The 18,049-nt window shown below is 52.2% G+C and overlaps 1 protein-coding gene across 3 annotated transcripts; it reads right to left on the bottom strand.

The window, feature by feature from the left end:
* Window positions 1–698: 698 nt before the first annotated feature.
* On the bottom strand, window positions 699–17,417 carry MBD3 (methyl-CpG binding domain protein 3). Of its 3 annotated transcripts, none has more exons than XM_053372960.1 (7): window positions 17,301–17,417; window positions 9,013–9,172; window positions 7,455–7,592; window positions 5,271–5,361; window positions 3,663–3,840; window positions 1,998–2,198; window positions 699–1,188 (listed from the first exon to the last, which is right to left on the bottom strand). In XM_053372960.1, exons 1-6 carry the CDS (start codon window positions 17,375–17,377, stop codon window positions 2,003–2,005), a joined length of 840 nt encoding a protein of 279 aa, XP_053228935.1. In that variant the 5' UTR covers window positions 17,378–17,417; the 3' UTR covers window positions 699–1,188; window positions 1,998–2,002. The 3 variants fall into 3 exon arrangements, with proteins under 3 accessions (XP_053228935.1, XP_053228934.1, XP_053228936.1); XM_053372959.1 differs by lacking the exon at window positions 17,301–17,417 and adding an exon at window positions 14,840–15,122; XM_053372961.1 differs by lacking the exon at window positions 17,301–17,417 and adding an exon at window positions 14,936–15,119.
* Between the last annotated feature and the right edge of the window lie 632 nt (window positions 17,418–18,049).

Genomic DNA, 18,049 nt, shown 5'->3' with positions numbered 1-18,049 from the left:
TTTCTGAATGGCAATGGTGCAATTTAAACCAACAGATTTTTGCATGGCAGCGGTGCAATTAAAACCCGCAGATTTTTGCACGGCGACATGCTGGCTCCTCAGGCAAGGGTTGCACTAATTCCAAGCAAGTCTGATTTGGGGACAGCTTTGTGTTGTGGGGTGTACTCCGATGCTGAACACGTCTAATAAGCCAGACTCTGCAATCGTTGCAAAACCAGATCAGTTCAGCTCGCCTCTTCTGAGGACACGCGCCGCTTTCGATCTATCGCTTTCAATTGTGTGAGACGAGCAAAAGGCCACATCTGCTGCCCAAAAGCAAATGATTTGAATCTAGTAAAACGGATTTGGGGAGGTCAGTATATGCCCTCCTCCTCACTATGCACAGGTTGTGAAAAACACACAAATGATACAGCACCCTTAAGCTTACGAAAGTTTTCTCCGAAAGGGTCTCACCCACCCCCACGATATTGCCACTGGATAAATGGACTTTGTGTGCGTAACCCCAAATGTTTGCACTTTCGAGAGTTCCACACAAACGGCTGGCAGCTTTTGGGGTGCCCGAGACGGTCACCGTTCCCCTCATATGGGAAGGAACCCCCCTGTTACACCTCTGGGAAGACTGGACAGTCTGGAAAAGTTAAGATGAAAACACACAAACGCACACACAAATCCCATAGCGAGATTTCACAGAAGGAAGGATTATCTACAACTGGAGCAACCAAACCAAGTACGGGACAGGTGGTCCCCATTTAAAAATGGCGCCTCTACCTTAAGCCGAAAGAGGACGTTAAGTTTGGGTACGTGTGTGCTACCTAATAATAGAAAACCAACAACCAGGGAAGAGGCTCAAATTGCATCCTTGCGCCCTGGAAATGAAAGACGGAGCAGTTAACGTTTGCAGTTTCTCTGCGTTCCTTCCCTGTTAACACTTGAGGAAATTACAATTGGGGTACAGGGGGTTGAGAGAGAGGAGAGAGAGAAAGAGTACGGGTTTTAGTAAAGTCCATCTTCAAGCTACCCAGGATCTACTGAGCCACTGGATTCTCAAGTATCCGGCAAATAAAGGCTGAAGACGGCCGGAGGCTGAAGGCATCTCCAGACGGCTGCGGAGACGACATGCGACGCTGTCCGGCGGAAGCTCGCCTCTTCGCGGGGCGAGGAAAGGCTAGGATTCTCAAGGGGGACTCCCTGAAGGAAGAGAGAGACTTGATCCATTAGAGAGGACTAGGTAAAGGTAAAGGTAACCCTGACCATTAGGTCCAGTCGTGGCCGACTCTGGGGTTGCGGCGCTCATCTCGCTTTACTGGCCGAGGGAGCCGGCGTACAGCTTCCAGGTCACGTGGCCAGCATGACTAAGCCGCTTCTGGCGAATCAGAGCAGCGCACGGAAACGCCGTTTACCTTCCCGCTGGAGCGGTACCTATTTATCTACTTGCACTTTGACGTGCTTTCGATCTGCTAGGTTGGCAGGAGCAGGGACCGAGCAACGGGAGCTCACCCCGTCATTGCAGGGATTCGAACCGCCGACCTTCTGATCGGCAAGTCCTAGGCTCTGTGGTTTAGCGAGATAAGCTTGCCGTTGAATGCGAACTGAATCGGCTGCCTCCTCGGTGGCTGATCATTGACGGGACTCTATATCCGGGGCAGCCGACAGTCCAATCTTTCCACCGACCGAGATGAGAAAGCAACAAGGTGGAAAGGGGAGAGGAGGCCGAGGGAACGCTCCACAAGGGAGGGGGTTCAGAAAAAGGGCGTGGGGCTGCCAGCTCTGCAGGCAAAGGGAGGGGGCCCTAACTGGGCTCCTGAGCCCCCCAGGGATGCCACAGGAAGAACGCAATTGGTCAAGGGAGCCGTGGACCCAAAAATGTTGCAAACCTCTGGCTTGCACTGACTGGCAGCAGTCCTCTAGGGATTCAGACATGGAAATAGCCATTCCTGCTTGCATGTTTTGCCACGGAGCGACAGAGTTTCCCTTGGGGCAACCGAGGGTGTTGTTACCTGGACTATACGCTCTCCACCTCTGGCCCGCGATCCACGTCCTCTTCCTCCTCCTCCTCCTCCTCCCCGTCTTCGTCCCCCAGGGCCTTCTCCTCGGGCACCTCGCCGTCCCGCGCAATCTCCTCTACGTGAGCCAGCATGTCTGCCATCAGAGCTTCTTCCAGCCTCTTTCGCACTTGTTGTACGAGTTCTTCCTGTTTCCTGTCCGGGGAAGGGAAGCTGGATGAGGCTGGGGGATGGCGGCATAGCCCCCTCCCCAAACAACCGCCTGTCTTGGCAGCTGCTCTGCAGTTTCCGCCGCACGCCTGGGAGACCACCGCGGAGACCCCTTTGCGGTCAAGAGGGTGGAACCCTCAAGGTGCAATAATAATAATAATAATAAATTTTATTTATATCCCGCCCTCCCCAGCCGAAGCCGGGCTCAGGGCGGCTAACAACAATAAAATAGTACATTCTAAAATCATTTCATTATAAAATTAATTCAAATCAAACTGATGGCAACCATTGGGCTAGAGTTCTGTGAAGATTGCCAAAGGAGGGAGTCAGGCTGCGCCCTGGCCAAAGGCCTGGTGGAACAGCTCTGTCTTGCAGGCCCTGCGGAAAGGTGTCAAGTCCCTCAGGGCCCTAGTCTCTTGGGACAGAGCGTTCCGCCAGATCGGGGCCACGACCGAAAAAGCCCTGGGCTCTGGTTGAGGCCAGAACAGAAGAACAGAAATAATGGCCATGAGAGGAAGAAAATGTTGGTGTTTGGAATACTGGGCACAGTTAAGGCCAGCTCAGCTAAACAAGGATATTGTAGAGATTGAATAATAATAATAATAATAATAATAATAATAATAATAATAATAATACAGTGGTACCTCGGGTTAAGAACTTAATTCGTTCCGGAGGTCCGTTCTTAACCTGAAACTGTTCTTAACCTGAAGGACCAGTTTCACTAATGGGGCCTCCCGCTGCCGCCGCGTGATTTCTGTTCTCATCCTAAAGCATAGTTCTTGACCTGAGGTACTATTTCTGGGTTAGGGGAGTCTGTAACCTGAAGCATCTGTAACCCAAGGGACCACTGTAATAGTAGTAGTAGTAGTAATAGTGAAAGAGAGAGAGGATGAGAGAGATAAAGAAAGAGAAAGACAGAGAGAAAGAAAGAAAGAAAGAAAGAAAGGGGGAGAGAGGGAAAGATAAAGAAAGAGGGAGAAAGAAAGAGATAAAGAAAGAAAGAGAGAGAAAGATAAAGACAGAAAGAGACAGAGAGATAAAGAGGGGGAGAAAGAAAGAAAAGAAAAGAAAAGAAAAGAAAAGAAAAGAAAGAAAGAAAGAAAGAAAGAAAGAAAGAAAGAAAGAAAGAAAGAAAAAGAGACAGGGAGAAAGAGGGGGAGAAAGAGGGAGAGTGAAAGAAAGAAAGAAAGAAAGAAAGAAAGAAAGAGAAAGAGGGAGAGATAGAAGAAAGAAAGTAAGAAAGAAAGAGAAACAGAAAGGGGGGGAGAGAGAGGGAGAGATAAAGAGACAGACAGACAGACAGAAAGAAAGAAAGATAAAGAAAGAAAGAGACAGAGATAAAGAGGGGGAGAGAGAAAGAAGGAAGGAAGGAAAGAAAGAAAGAAAGAAAGAGGGAGAGACAGGAAGAGAGAGAGAGAACTTCTCCCTGCTCCGGGGAGCATCACTGACCTGATGTCCTCGTCGGTCACCATGAAGGCTTTGCAGAGGGGCTGGGAGGTGTTGAGCCAGACCCCGGGGTTCTTCTCCACGGCGGCCGAGAGCTGCCCAGTGATGGGCATCGTGCTGGTGTGGAGGGCGCTGGCGATGGCGGAGAGGAGGGTCTCGTCGGTGCAGCCAGGCCCCACGCCTGCGGGAGGAGGGGTGCCAGAGGAGAAACGGGGCACGCGGTCACTGCACGGCTGCTGACGTTCATTCCCCCGCCCCAAAAAATATAGTCCGGCCCCCCACAAGGTCTGAGGGACAGTGGACCGGCCCCCTGCTGAAAAAGCCTGCTGATTCCTGGTCCAGGCCTTATAAACCTAGGACCAGATATTTTGGACCACAGCTGGAGGGCACCAGGTTGACGAACGCTGTTTTAGGTGTCTACATATAGGGCGGTCGACCCCAAAGCAGGCAAGGGGGGCACAGGAGGTGTAAATGACCAGCAGGCTTTGAAAAGATCTGCTAACACCAGATCGAGTCTGTCGGTGTTTGTTGACTTAATTAAACTACAGTGGAACCTCTGGTTAAGTACTTAATTCGTTCCGGAGGTCCGTTCTTAACCTGAAACTGTTCTTAACCTGAAGCACCACTTTAGCTAATGGGGCCCTCCGCTGATGCCACGCTGCCGGAGCACGATTTCTATTCTCATCCTGAAGCAAAGTTCTTAACCCGAGGTACTATTTCTGGGTTAGCGGAGTCTGTAACCTGAAGCGTCTGTAACCCGAGGTACCACTGTCCATTGTTGTAACTGGATCTTAAATAAATGGGTTACCGTTTTAAATTTTGCCGCACTGTTGCACAGTGGTACCTTGGGTTACATACGCTTCAGGTTACAGACACTTCAGGTTACAGACTCCGCTAATGCAGAAATATTACCTTGAGTTAAGAACTTTGCTTCAGGATGAGAACAGAAATCATGCTCTGGCAGCAGCAGGAGGTCCCATGAGCTAAAGTGGTGCTTCAGGTTAAGAACAGTTTCAGGTTAAGAACGGAACTCCGGAACGAATTAAGTACTTAACACGAGGTACCACTGTATTTCATAGTGGGTTCCACAAACTGTCGTTCTGAATAATGCTTTTTTATATATTAAGGTAAGGGGCACCCCGGGGGCGAGTTTACGGTGGCCCAATAAGGTTCTGCAACTGCTGTTTTTGGAATGCTTTATTATGTTTTCGTATATATTGGAAGCTGCCCAGAGTGGGAGGGGTGCAAATAATAATGCGAGGAGTGAGGTTACAGGGAACCAGGCAGAGGGCCTTCTCAGTGGTGGCTCCCGCCCTGTGGAATGCCCATCAGACGTCAAGGAAATAAACAACTATCTGACTTTTAGAAGACATCTGAAGGCAGCCCTGTTTAGGGAAGTTTTTAATGCTTAATGCTGTATTGTGTTTTTAATACTGTATTTGGTTGGGAGCCACTCAGAGTGGCTGGGGAAACCCAGCCAGATGGGCAGGGCATAAATAATAAATTTTTATTATTATATTCCCTCTGATGGTATCTAGTTGACCCCAGAGGCAGGATGCGGGACGAGGTGACGTATCGTTTATTTGCAGCGATCAAAAAGGGGCACAGTACCTTGCAAACCTTTTGGGAGGTCCATGGTTTTCACCAGCTCCTCTGCGATATCAAAGGCGTTCAGGCCACTGAGCTTCTTCTCCCAGAAGAGCTGGGAATAGGAGAGAAAAAAGAGAGAAAGAACGACCCATTAAGCACATTTCTCTGAACATCGTGAGCGCCACAAAAACACCAGCTGCCCGCGTATTTAAAAGCACATGGCGCGAATCCTTGGGAAAGGGTTGTTTGTTAAGGGCGCTGGGAACTGTAGCTGTAAAAGTGGGAAACTTTATTTCCCACGGTTCTTTCCTTTTTTTGGGTGCAGGTGGAGAGAAGCCATGTGCTTTTAAGTCTATATATGCACACAGTCCAATGCTGGCTCTCAGGCAGAAAGAATCCTTTCCAAGTGTCATTTATTTAAAATTATTAACTCCTACTTGCATGCCAACTTGCATACCAACAAAGGTCCGTATAGTTAAAGCCATGGTTTTCCCAGTAGTGATGTATGGAAGTGAGAGCTGGACCATCAAGAAGGCTGATCGCCGAAGAATGGATGCTTTTGAATTCTGGTGCTGGAGGAGACTCTTGAGAGTCCCATGGACTGCAAGAAGATCAAACCTATCCATTCGGAAGGAAATCAGCCCTGAGTGCTCACTGGAAGGACAGATCCTGAAACTGAGGCTCCAAGACTTTGGCCACCTCATGAGAAGAGAAGACTCCCTGGAAAAGACCCTGATGTTGGGAAAGATGGAGGGCACAAGGAGAAGGGGACGACAGAGGACGAGATGGTGGGACAGTGTTCTTGAAGCTACAAACATGAATCTGACCAAACTGCGGGAGGCAGTGGAAGACAGGAGTGCCTGGCGTGCTCTGGTCCAGGGGGTCACGAAGAGGCAGACACGACTAAACGACTCAACAACAACACTTGCATGCCAGTTGGATTTTATGGGTAAAGCAAGGGGAAAATATTTAACGGTTTGGAACAACAATAGCTTCCCCCTCCCCACAAAACCCCCCAGAAGATAACCACTAATGATCTTTTTCATCAACAGCTTTGAGGTTTCATCGCAACCAAGAGGAATGCAAATCGTGTGAAATAAAACACACTGCTGACCTTTTTCTGATTCCGTAACATCTGTAGTCAACGTTTACCTTTAGACAGACAGCCGTCAGCGGCAAGAATTACTAGATGCTATTCTGCATCCGTAAAGGGGTGTTATCCCTGCCACTAAAGTACCGTATTTTTCGCTCTATAAGACGCACCAGACCACAAGACGCACCTAGCTTTTGGAGGAGGAAAACAAGAAAAAAAATATTCTGAATCTCAGAAGCCAGAACAACAAGAGGGATCGCTGCGCAGTGAAAGCAGCAATCCCTCTTGCTGTTCTGGCTTCTGGGATAGCTGCGCAGCCTGCATTCGCCCCATAAGACGCACACACATTTCCCCTTACTTTTTAGGAGAGAAAAAGTGAGTCTTACAGAGCAAAACATACGGTACTTCTGAAAGGATTGGAAGGGGAAATACTAGTAATTTGCACGTTGCTGTTCTAGGCCGATGTTTCTGAAGCGACTCATGGCACAGAGGAAGCATAATATGAGGACAGGGTGTCGGTTAAAGCATATTTTCATACTGATCGATTGAGGACAACTTACTCCCAAAATAGGTAAAGGTAAAGGGACCCCTGACCATTAGGTCCAGTCGTGACCGACTCTGGGGTTGCGGCGCTCATCTCGCTTTATTGGCCGAGGGAGCTTCCGGGTCATGTGGCCAGCAGGACTAAGCCGCTTCTGGTGAACCAGAGCAGCGCACAGAAATGCCGTTTACCTTCCCGCCAGAGCGGTACCTATTTATCTACTTGCACTTGGACGTGCTTTCGAACTGCTAGGTTGGCAGGAGCAGGGACTGAGGAACAGGAGCTCACCCCGTTGCAGGGATTCGAACCGCCAGCCTTCTGATGGGCAAGTCCTAGGCTCTGTGGTTTAACCCACAGCGCCACCTGCATCCCCTATTCCCAAAATACAGGTATTCAAAAACTTCATTGGAAGGAGGACAGGAAGAAATGCCATGGACACACAGGAAATCCTGAAAATGTCCTGGGACTGGACATCATGAGCTCAGAATCCTTAATCCAGACTCCAGCTCAGGCAAACACAGACTCACTGAATACATATCACACAGGTGTGTGCCCACCAGGACCCGTTTACCTGGCGGGGTTGGTCGACTGCCTTTTGGGGGTCCGTCTTGACTTTATTGTTTGGGTGGTTTGTAATTTTGGTGACGGGTTGCTTGAAAATCGACGCCGTCTGCCGGACGGGGAGCGCCGTGTTCAGGTCGGGTTTGCCCTGGAAACAGAACGAGGGAGAGGCAGGTGACGCCAACAGATCGAAAACAGCGCACCTTGATGCTTCACCTTGCCCCTTCTCCCACTTCCTGAACTCGTGCAGCTGTCGATAAACTCGCGAGCAAGCCCTTCCTAGCCTGCGAACCCTCCACCACCCCATCGTAAATCGATAACAATAATGCCACCTCTGGACTTTTCACCCAGTGGTTTTTCTGTAATCTCCTTAATCAACCTTTGCCAAAAAATAATAATTGTACAGTGGTACCTGGGGTTAAGTACTTAATCCATTCTGGAGGTCCGTTCTTAACCTGAAACTGTTCTTAACCTGAAGCACCACTTTAGCTAATGGGGCCTACCGCTGATGCCACGCCGCCGGAGAACGATTTCTGTTCTCATCCTGAAGCAAAGTTCTTAACCCAAAGTACTATTTCTGGGTTAGCGGAGTCTGTAACCTGAAGCATCTGTAACCTGAAGCGTATGTATCCCGAGGTACCACTGTACATATTTACACACCCACCACATGTGAACGTAAGTCCCTGTTTCCTGGCATCCAAATTATCACACAAATATTCCTTGTTTCTTTGATTTGATCTGACTGCTGTTCAATACCATCTCCAAACTAAACTTATAGCTGTTTTAGAGAGGAACCTTGGATCTCAAACATCTCTGTTGACGAACAATTCAGAACCCGAACACTGACAACCCGGAAGTGAGTGCTTCCGTTTTCAAATACGCCTTGGAAGACGAACGGCTTCCGAGGTGTGCGTCTCTATTTTTTCAATGGATTTTGTCGACTGCCCTTTGATTTTCGGACATTATTCATTCATTCAATTTATATACCACCCTATACCCGGAGGTCTCAGGGCGGTTCACAAACAAGACCACAACATATAAAATCAAACCAAAAATAATCACCCAATTAAAAAAAAAAAAAACCCAAAGAACCACATTCCAATAAGATGTCAATAAGATCAACCAAAGGCCTGGTTAAAAAGGAACGTTTTTGCCTGGTGCCTAAAGGTGTATAATGAAGGTGCCAGCCGAACTTCCCTGGGGAGAGCATTCCACAGACGGGGAGCCACTGCAGAGAAGGCCCTGTTCTTCCAGAACGTTGGAAAACCGAGGTTCCACTGTATCCTTAGGGACAACTTTTTCAAAGCGCGTTTCTTGGAAGAAAGGGAAGATTTGTGCTTCTGCAACAAAACTCCAGCCCCACGCCCTCCCCAAATCTCCTCCTCCTCAAGAGGAGAGGAGCGAAGATTTATGGAGACTGCAGAGTTTAAGCATCCTTGCAAGTTTGTTTCTGTTGTTGCCTGCAGCGTAGCAGGGCTGCCTTTCGCACAAAAGGCCTGGGGAGACTGGCATGGGGAGGGTCAAGCGCTAAGGGGCTCCGGGGAAGGGGGAGAGAGCCCGGGACTCACCTTGGCCTGGCTGGAGCAGTCATAGCGCATCCTCTGCCTGTTCTTGTTCACTTTGCTCATCAGCATCTTTCCCGTCCGGAAGTCGAAGGTGCTCAGGTCCATGGAGTTGCCGAGATAACGGGCCAGCTGCGGCTTGCTCCGGAATTTCTTCCCGCTTGGGCTGGGGGGGGGGGGAGAAGGGACGGGGAGGGAGAGAAATTATGGCTTCCGGGGGCATTAGCACGAGGGCGAACCGGGTGCGGCGAAACAAAATCCGTTCGGGGCAGAGCTGCCCTAGGAAAACATCACAGCCGCAAAGCAAAGAAAAAGCAGAAAATTTCTTCCGTCTCTTCCCATCGCAGGGAACTTTTTGAGGGCCGCATGGCTCTAGGGGGCAGGGCCGTAGGCAAATTTGTCGCAGCAATGGGTGAGGCTCTTACCGTTTTTATTCTTTTGCAACGGGAGACATCCCGGCGGCACAAAACGAGGTTTCTGGACGCCAAACCCTCGTCCTTTAATCTGGGCGAGCGAGAGGAATGATCGCCGGTTAGGTGCGCATTCCAGCCAGCCAAAAGCAGAGGAGCAGGCCCAGCGAGGGGGTGGGAGTCCCAAGGGCCAGGGAAAAAAGGCTTGGAGGGCTGCATCTAATCCCTATGTCCCTCTGGCAGGTGTGCTCAAAGCCCACAAGCTCGAAAGACAAGTGCTTTACTGCTAAAGCAACTGACGGAGGGAGATTGCTGAGAGTCATTGTTCGAAATTAGCCAGGGGCCAGGCGCGTTTTGCGCCCAGCTATTGGCCGCTTGTGTGGGACACGGGTGGCGCTGTGGGTTAAACCACAGAGCCTAGGACTTGCCAATCAGAAGGTCGGCGGTTCGAATCCCCGCAACAGGGTGAGCTCCCGTTGCTCAGTCCCAGCTCCTGCCAACCTAGCAGTTCGAAAGCACGTCAAAGTGCAAGTAGATAAATAGGCACTGCTCCGGCGGGAAGGTAAACGGCGTTTCCCTGCGCTGCTCTGGTTCGCCAGAAGCGGCTTAGTCCTGCTGGCCACATGACCCGGAAGCTGTACGCCGGCTCCCTCGGCCAGTAAAGCGAGATGAGCACTGCAACCCCAGAGTCGTCCGCCACTGGACCTAAGGTCAGGGGTCCCTTTACCTTTATTGGCCGTCTGCGACCAAGCAGAGATGCCCCGGCGCCAATTGTCGCCTGACGCCTCCGCCATCTGGTGGTGCATGCCTGGGGATCCTCGGTTCTGGACCGTTTTGAAACACTTTGACCCCCCTCCTGTGGAACTCGCGTTATGAATGGCCCACGTCACTTTTAAGAAGAAGCGGGTCAGGCCGATATATAACGTTTGCATCAAAACGATTCCCAATTCGCTGTTCCTGCTCAGGCTGCGCAAAAGGATTTTCGCTCCCGAAATTCATTTTGATTGTCCAGATGAAACAGAACGGACAGAATTCTACAGGGTGGGGTCTTAAGTGTGTGAGAAAAGTCAGGATACAAGGTTCTCCAGGCATGTAACTCCAAGATGGCAGAGACACCCAAGAATCTTTACTTGATGGCCACTGACTTCTCCCCTCTCCATAAATCTGCAGGAACAAGTTTGCTGTTCAAATATGTACACAAGCATCGCCTTACTGACCTCCTAGGACCGATTCAACTCTTCCAAATGGGCTGAATTTTCAGCGCTTGTTTCCAGAGCTCTCAATTCACAACCCCCTAGACACACACACACACACATCAACACCCCACAAAAAGCCAAGCAAACGCAGAATTTTGTGCGAAAAAATAAAAGTGCGTAAAAAGCGTCCGAAACTCGAAACCCGTGCAACTCTGAAGTTTCGGACGCTTGGGGGGGGGGGGTTTGGAAGCAAGGGAATATGTCTCCCTTTTGTGAACAGCAAGCGCAAAACGACTTTTGCCTGCGCGACTCCCTGCCCCCCGGAGCCTGAAACCACTATTTTTCATTGTAAAGAAAAAGGAGAAAGCAGCTGAGAAACGATTCTGCACGCTCCCCTCCCGCTCCTCGAAGTACGCTCGCTTTGTGAGGTTTTCAATGGCTTGCCCCAGCCGCCAAGGAACAAAATATAAAAAGCGGGTTAAACCTCCCCCCCCCCTTGCAATTCTTTCGCTCTTTTATTTAAAGCGCTCAACTTGCAAATTCAGACTTTTGGGAGCACGGGGCGGGAGATTAAGATGAATGCAGCCCCTATTCAAGGTGCCCAGACAACTTTCCATATGTCCCAACTCTGCACGGGCAAGCAGAAATCTCTTTGTTCCCCTCTTTAGCGAGGAAGGGAAAAAAAAAAAGGTTTTGCAAATGGATCCCGGCTCCTATTATCAATAAAAGCCAGCTTCGTTGCACCTCCCCTTTCTGGCTCCAGACACCAGACGTTTTTCAGAGCCTAGAAAAGAAAGAAAAAACCACACGAGGGGCTTGCTTTTTTGAAGAACACCCGCCGCCACTGCAAAAAACAACAACAAAAAACCCTGAGAATTAAACAATGGATTATGCAGAGGGGCCATTTCCAAACTTTCTTTCTGCAAGGAAAGCCCTTCTGCGTTGCAGAGGATTCTGGGAAAGGCTCCATGACAGCGGCTGGATGCGGCCCCCGGGCTTCCCGTTCTGGCCCTTGGAAGTGTCTTCCATGCTCGGGTGGAAATGTTCTTGCAGGGCGAACCGGGTGGGTGAGTGTGCATCTTGCATGAAAATTATACTGGGCAAAGGCAAAAATTGCAAGCCTTTGCCCCGCCCACTTCCGCCCCTGGCCCCGCCTACCACTGCATGTGGCCCTCGGAAGGCTGCCAGGAAGGAAAGGCGGCCCCTAGGCTGCGAAGAGCTCCCACAGCCCCTGTTCTACGTCCAAAAACATAAGAGAAGACTCGACGGCATGCAGAGTTCGCCCGTGGCCCCATATCCCATCAGGTTGCATACTCCGGGCTCCCAAATCACATCCGAATAACCTCAAACCCATGGCTTCAAGTTACAAGAGATTCCGACTCGACACCAGGAATAACTTTCTGACAGTGAGAGACAGTGGAACGGTCCCTCTATTGTGGTTGTGGAGGTTTCCAAGCACAGAGGTTGGGTGCCCATCGGTCACGGATGCTTCAGCTCAGATTCCTGCTTTGCAGCGGGTTGGGATGGATGACCCCTGGGGTTCCCTCACAATTCTACAATTCAAACGCTTATTACGCCCGGGCTGGAGGATAGAGAGGTTCGCAAGTGCTTTGCCACGCTGCAAAAGGCAAAATTCGCATTGGTTCGCTGCAACCCTGGCTCCGGGAAGGCTGCGCAAAGGAGACTGCAACCTTTGGGTTGGAGAACATTCCCGACCGCGGTACAAACGACATGATTGTTGCACGAACGCTGCGGTTAATCGGAACAAACTTTGCTGCAAACCGGCAAAGGCACACCAAGGCAGCCCCCGCCACCCACCCAAAGTTTCCTGTGCAGGCAAAACATTGCAACCCGCCACCCCACAGAAACAACAGGAAACTATGCGATTTGATGAACTTCAATTTCACTGTTTACTAAAGGTAAAGGTACCCCTGCCGGTACGGGCCAGTCTTGACAGACCCTAGGGGTGCGCGCTCATCTCACTCTAGAGGCCGGGAGCCGGCGCTGTCCGCAGACACTTCCGGGTCACGTGGCCAGCGTGACAAGCTGCATCTGGCGAGCCAGCGCAGCACACAGAAACACCGTTTACCTTCCCGCTAGTAAGCGGTCCCTATTTATCTACTTGCACCCGGGGGTGCTTTCGAACTGCTAGGTTGGCAGGCGCTGGGACCAAGCGACGGGAGCGCACCCCGTCGCGGGGATTCGAACCGCCGACCATGCGATCGGCAAGTCCTAGGCGCTGAGGTTTTACCCACAGCGCCACCCGCGTCCCTTAACTGTTTACTATTATATGCCTAATGGATGAGTGAATATTTCTTTGTTTTAAACTTACTGTGACTTTTTTGGGATTGGATCAGATTGTTATCATTAACGTTTGATGTTTTATTATGTTTTTATGCGTGTTGGAAGCTGCCCAGAGTGGGGCATTAACAACAACAAGAGACACAACAACAACAACAGCCTTGAGTGCTCTCCAGGGTCGTCACAAACCCAGCCTGATTGGCGGGGTCTAAAATAATAAAACAAAAATGGAACTTATTAAGATTTTGAAGCGCAGAAATGAAGAAAACAATCAAATCTAGCGCGTGGATAAATATAATTTATCCAAATTATATCATTAGGTATTTGAACGACCGGTATTAATAATTGTATCGTAAACTGGCATTGTTATAACGAGGGCGTTGTTGAACCGTAATGGAAAACTAATAAAAATCATTATATTAAATTTTTAAAAAATCATTGTTATTCACAGCGGGGTATCCTTGAAAAACTTCAGCCATAGAAAGATGCTCTTTAACAGACCCCTCTGAATGCAACAGGCTGACACACACACATACCCCTCCCCAAATAACAAGAGGCTGCAATTGCTTCTACTGCCTGCTGGCTATAATGGTTCTTATTAGAGAGGAACCTCCCCCCCCAAAATGCCCCACAGCGCACCTATAGCCTGCACACAACCGCATATCTAACCTGCAACAGCTGCAGTCCCACCCCGCAAAAAACCTGGATGCAATAGTAATTTGAGACACCCACTTCCCGGCGAAACAACCCACACCAGGTTGGCTGGGGAAATGGGACCCCTATGAACAGTTCAGCCCCCTCCCCAGCCTGTCCAGGGGGGTCCATTAGTGGGGGATCCACCTGCCTAGATCAGCCCCCTCCCCAAAGACCCTCACCTATGCAAGGGGGGGGGGCGGAGTCCAGCACATGGCAAGGGAGCCAATGACGGAAGACAATCTGCAGCGACAGCTTCCCAATTTTTTATTTTATTATCTAAGGGTTGCATTCCTCCTTTCTAATACACAGAACTTGGTTCTGTTCCTGACCCCCCCCCCAATAATAAACCTTGGTGCAAGCAGCACCGGGGGGGGGGGGGCAGGGCTTATTATTTCCTGCATTCATCTGTCAATCCGTTGCTATGTGAACGGCTCCCGAACTGTCACAGTGTCCCCATGCAGCTTGAGTCACTATTTTCTAGGCGGAAAAGCTCCGCGTTTATGTTGCCCCTCCCCGGGGGGGGGGCGCATGCACCAGAGACACCCCTCGGCCAACGCAGACACCCCGTAACCTCAATGCAAAAAGACAGAGAAATTATATTTTCGTGGCAAGCCCGCTGCAAGAATATTCTCACTCTCCCTTCCAAGACCAGCGCAACGGGGTTGCAACCCTCAAAAGCGCACCCAGGAAATAATTCCATGTATTCTCTCCCCCCGCATTAAAAAAAATCAATAGGGTGCCCATTCAATCTGAAACTCACCCTCCAACCCGCCTGCTTCCCCCCCAAATCTTTTGCAAAATCAAAACTAGCAGTGGGTGGCGGCGATTTGCAACAGGACTATCACAAATTTTCTCTTTTCCTCCTTCCTTCTCTCTCCCTCTTTTTTCTTTTTCTCCCCCCCCCCATGGAAGCTGCGATCCCCCTGCAATGCCTCCCGCAGAACAGCCCCGATTCGTGCCAGCGCAACTGGGGGTCGCCCCCGCCACCCCTCACAGCACCCCCTTCTTGCATAAGCAAGCGGGAAGAAGCAGATCTCGCTGGACCCCCCGCCACCGTCTGTAAGCCGACCCCCCCCCCCGGCCATGCAAGGGTTGCAATGAAAGGCCATGTTCACGGTTGTTGTCTTGACAGCAGCGAGGAAGGCAGGCAGGAAGAAAGGCCGGCTGCAGGCAGCGTAAACACCCCCCTTTCCAACCCCCCCTCCTTCCTCCCGCCCCCCCCACATTCACCTATAATAATAGACATCACTCTTGCCAGCGGAGAGCCCCGATTTCCTGGTCACTTCTTCCCTTTTCCATCCCTGCGGGAGAGCTGTGCACTCCCACCTCTTCCGATCCATCGCTTCCATGAGGCCCGGCGGGTCGGATTCGGCCTCGGCCCAGCCACCTCCTCCTCCTCTGGCTCCTGCCTGCCTGGCAGATCCGTGGTCTCGCCCTGCCAGGGTTGCAGCGGTGCTTGGCTCGGCTTGGTTCTGCTTGCTTGCTGCAGCTGCTGCTGGCGACTGCAAGGTCCGCACGGGCTTGCAAAGGCCAGCCTGGCTGCTGCTGCTGCCGTTTGCAAAAGCGCCTCCGACGGCTGCAAACGGGAATGGAACGTTCCCCGGGAAAACGCGAGCTGTCAATCACGCCGTGCGCTGCTCCACCTGCTCGCTAGGGGGCGCTGCGGCGACGTACGCGCCCGACGTACGCAACGACGTGCGGTGCGTGCGCCCCCATTGGCTCGTCTCGCCCCGCCCACCTCGGCGGCTCCATTCATCATCCCGCGCGCGATTCTCAAGCGCTCCATCCTCTCGCGTGAACTCGCCCTCCGCCGCGGGCGCGCGCACGAAAAGCCGTTGGCGGACGGTTTTTTTATACCTGTAAAGCGTCCGCCTTGTTTTCCCGCCAATTCGCTCGAGGCGCTTTCTTCGAAGGCGGTATCCCTCCGCTCCAGGCAGGAAAATATAGTCCCAGGTTGTTTTCCCCTCAGGGAAGGGAAAACACGTGTCTAGCCGAAGACACGTGAACGCGCGACGAAACACACAAACACTCTTTCCCCCTCAGCACACACCGGGAATAAAAAGCACGACAACCGCCTCACATCAAAACGCCCCGACGCGCGTGAACGAAGCCGCTTACCATTAAGGCACAAAGTCCGACACGGGTGTAACGTCGGAACGCGACCAACAACGGCCCAAGACGAGTTTCGCCTTTTCCCTCACACAAAGGCGGGATACGCGTGTATACGACGTCGGGACACGCGAAGACAAGTCCCCATCCCCGCATACGACACGTATTCGACGTCGGGACGCGCTCGCGTGTCTCGCTTTCCCCCTCAGAAGTCTCTCCCCCCCATTAGAAAGCCGGACACGTGTACAACGTCACGACACGCAAATCTCGCTCTTCCCCCTCACGAGTTCCGCCTCGCAATATTCTTCCGCTCGACGCGAGAATCCCGAACGTGTGAATGCGACCACCGGCTCCCTGATACTCGTACTAAAAAAGAAACCCTCGCCCCAAAGCAAGCCCCTTCTTCTCCCCACATTTAAATTCAATAAATAATAATAATAGTCTCCCCGCCCCAGTTTTGCCAAGAAGGCTTTTCTGGAATCCCCACAGCCCCGCTATAGGGCTGGTCCACCCCACACTTCCCCGCCCCAATCACCTTCCCGCCCCCTATGGCTCCTCCCCACGTCCCCACAACTCTCCCCATGGGCCACCTTCTCCCCTAGCCCCATAGAAACCACAACTACCCCCTTGATATTAAACACCCCCCACCCCACATCTCCCTAGACCCCCTCCCTCTGCCGCCCCCTAACTGCCCCCTTGGCTTAAATGGAGCCCCTACCCATAGCCCCCTAACCTCCCCCTTCCATCCTCTGCCCCACAGATCCCATGCCCGCTTGCTCCCCCCATCGCCCGCCCCCCAACACTTGCCAGACCCCCACAAAACACCCCCACCAGCTTCCCCCACCCACCTGTTCCCTCTCCCCATAGCAGCCCCCCAACCCGCCTGCCCCCCTTGCTTCCACCCTGTAGCCCCCATCTCCTTCCCCTATAGCCCCCCACCCCCTTAGCAGCAGCCCCACATCCCAAACAAGCCCCCTGGATCTGACCCCCATATCCTTTGCCCTGGACCTCTTGCAACTCCCCTCCCTCCCAGTAACTCCCACCTGCCCCATATCACGCTCCCCCGACCCACCCCTGCCCCCCACTTTTGCAAGACCCCCTCCCCTTGCATGCACAGTGACCCACCCCCTAGATCTGACCCCCATATCCCTCGCCCTGGACCCCTTGCAACTCCATAACTCCCACCTGCCCCATAGCACGCTCCCTCGACCCACCCCTGCCCCCCAAGCTCCCTCCAGACCCACCTCCTGCCCCCCACCTTTGCAAGACGCCTCCCTTGCATGCAGTGACCCACCCCCTAGATCTGACCCCTATATCCCTTGCCCCGGGTCCTTTACAACTCCATAACTCCCACCTGCCCCATATCACGCTCCCCCGACCCACCCCCTGCCCCCAAGCTCCCCCTCGACCCACCCCCTGCCCCCCACTTTTGCAAGACCCCCCCACCTGCATGCACGGTGACCCACACTGACCCCATTGTTTGCAGCGGGACCTTCGCCCCCTTTGCATGCATGCAATGCGTGACCCCCCCAGCTTGCAAAAGTGCAACCCCCGCGCGCCCCCCAAGTTATTGCAAGCTCACCCCAAAGGAGGGCATCGGGGGCCCCCTCCTCCTCCGCCTCCTCTCGGCCCCCCAGCTCCCCCCGGCGCCTTGGCCATCTTCCTCGCCCCCCCAACCCCCGGCAGTCGCCGCCACGTGGTCCCAAAGCACGCGACCCCCGCCCCTCTCCGCCCCACAAGCCCCGCCCCACGGCAACCAGCTAGCCAGCCAGCCAGCCCCGAGGGGGGGGTTGGGGGGCAGAAGAAGCAAGAGGGTGGGATGTGTTTTGGGGGGAGAGAAGCACCCCATTCTTTAACACCCCCCTAAGAATGGGGGGCTAGGAGCTGACACCTGCAGGGTGTCAGGGACCCACTGAATTCAGTAGCCATTTCAGTGGGGCTCGTTGCAACTTTAATGGAATGGGAACCCCCCCCCCCAAAGTGGGAGAGAAGCCCCCCAAAGCAATAGGGTGGGATTCGATGGGGGGCGGGAAGGAGCACCCCACTCATTTTTTACCCCCCCCTAAGAATGGGGGGCTAGACGCTGACACCTGCAGGGACCCACTGAATTCAATGGCCATTTCAGTGGGGCTCGTTGCAACTTTAATGCAATGGGACCCCCCCAAAAGTGGGAGAGAAGCCCCCCAAGTTTCTGTTCTGCGCCCCCCAACCAAAAAAAATTACTTTCCACCTAATATGCAACATTTTGGTCTCTTTTTTTAGGGCAGGAAGTAATTCAACAGGTGAATCCATCAGTTCAACAGGTGAGGTTTCCTTCTCTCCAAGGGCAAA

This window comes from Podarcis raffonei, chromosome 18 (assembly GCF_027172205.1).
Source record: "Podarcis raffonei isolate rPodRaf1 chromosome 18, rPodRaf1.pri, whole genome shotgun sequence".
Classification (NCBI taxonomy): Eukaryota; Metazoa; Chordata; class Lepidosauria; order Squamata; family Lacertidae; genus Podarcis; species Podarcis raffonei.
This window is presented reverse-complemented; position numbering and strand designations above follow the sequence as displayed.

Coding starts and splice junctions, on each gene's coding strand:
- MBD3 (XM_053372959.1), bottom strand. CDS start 14,958: ATGGAAGCGATGGATCGGAAGAGGTGGGAGTGCACAGCTCTCCCGCAG. Junction 9,173..14,839: donor AGTGATGTCTATTATTATAG/GTGAATGTGGGG, acceptor CCCCCCCCCCAG/CCCAAGCGGGAAGAAATTCC. Junction 2,199..3,662: donor GTGACCGACGAGGACATCAG/GTCAGTGATGCT, acceptor TTCCCCGGACAG/GAAACAGGAAGAACTCGTAC.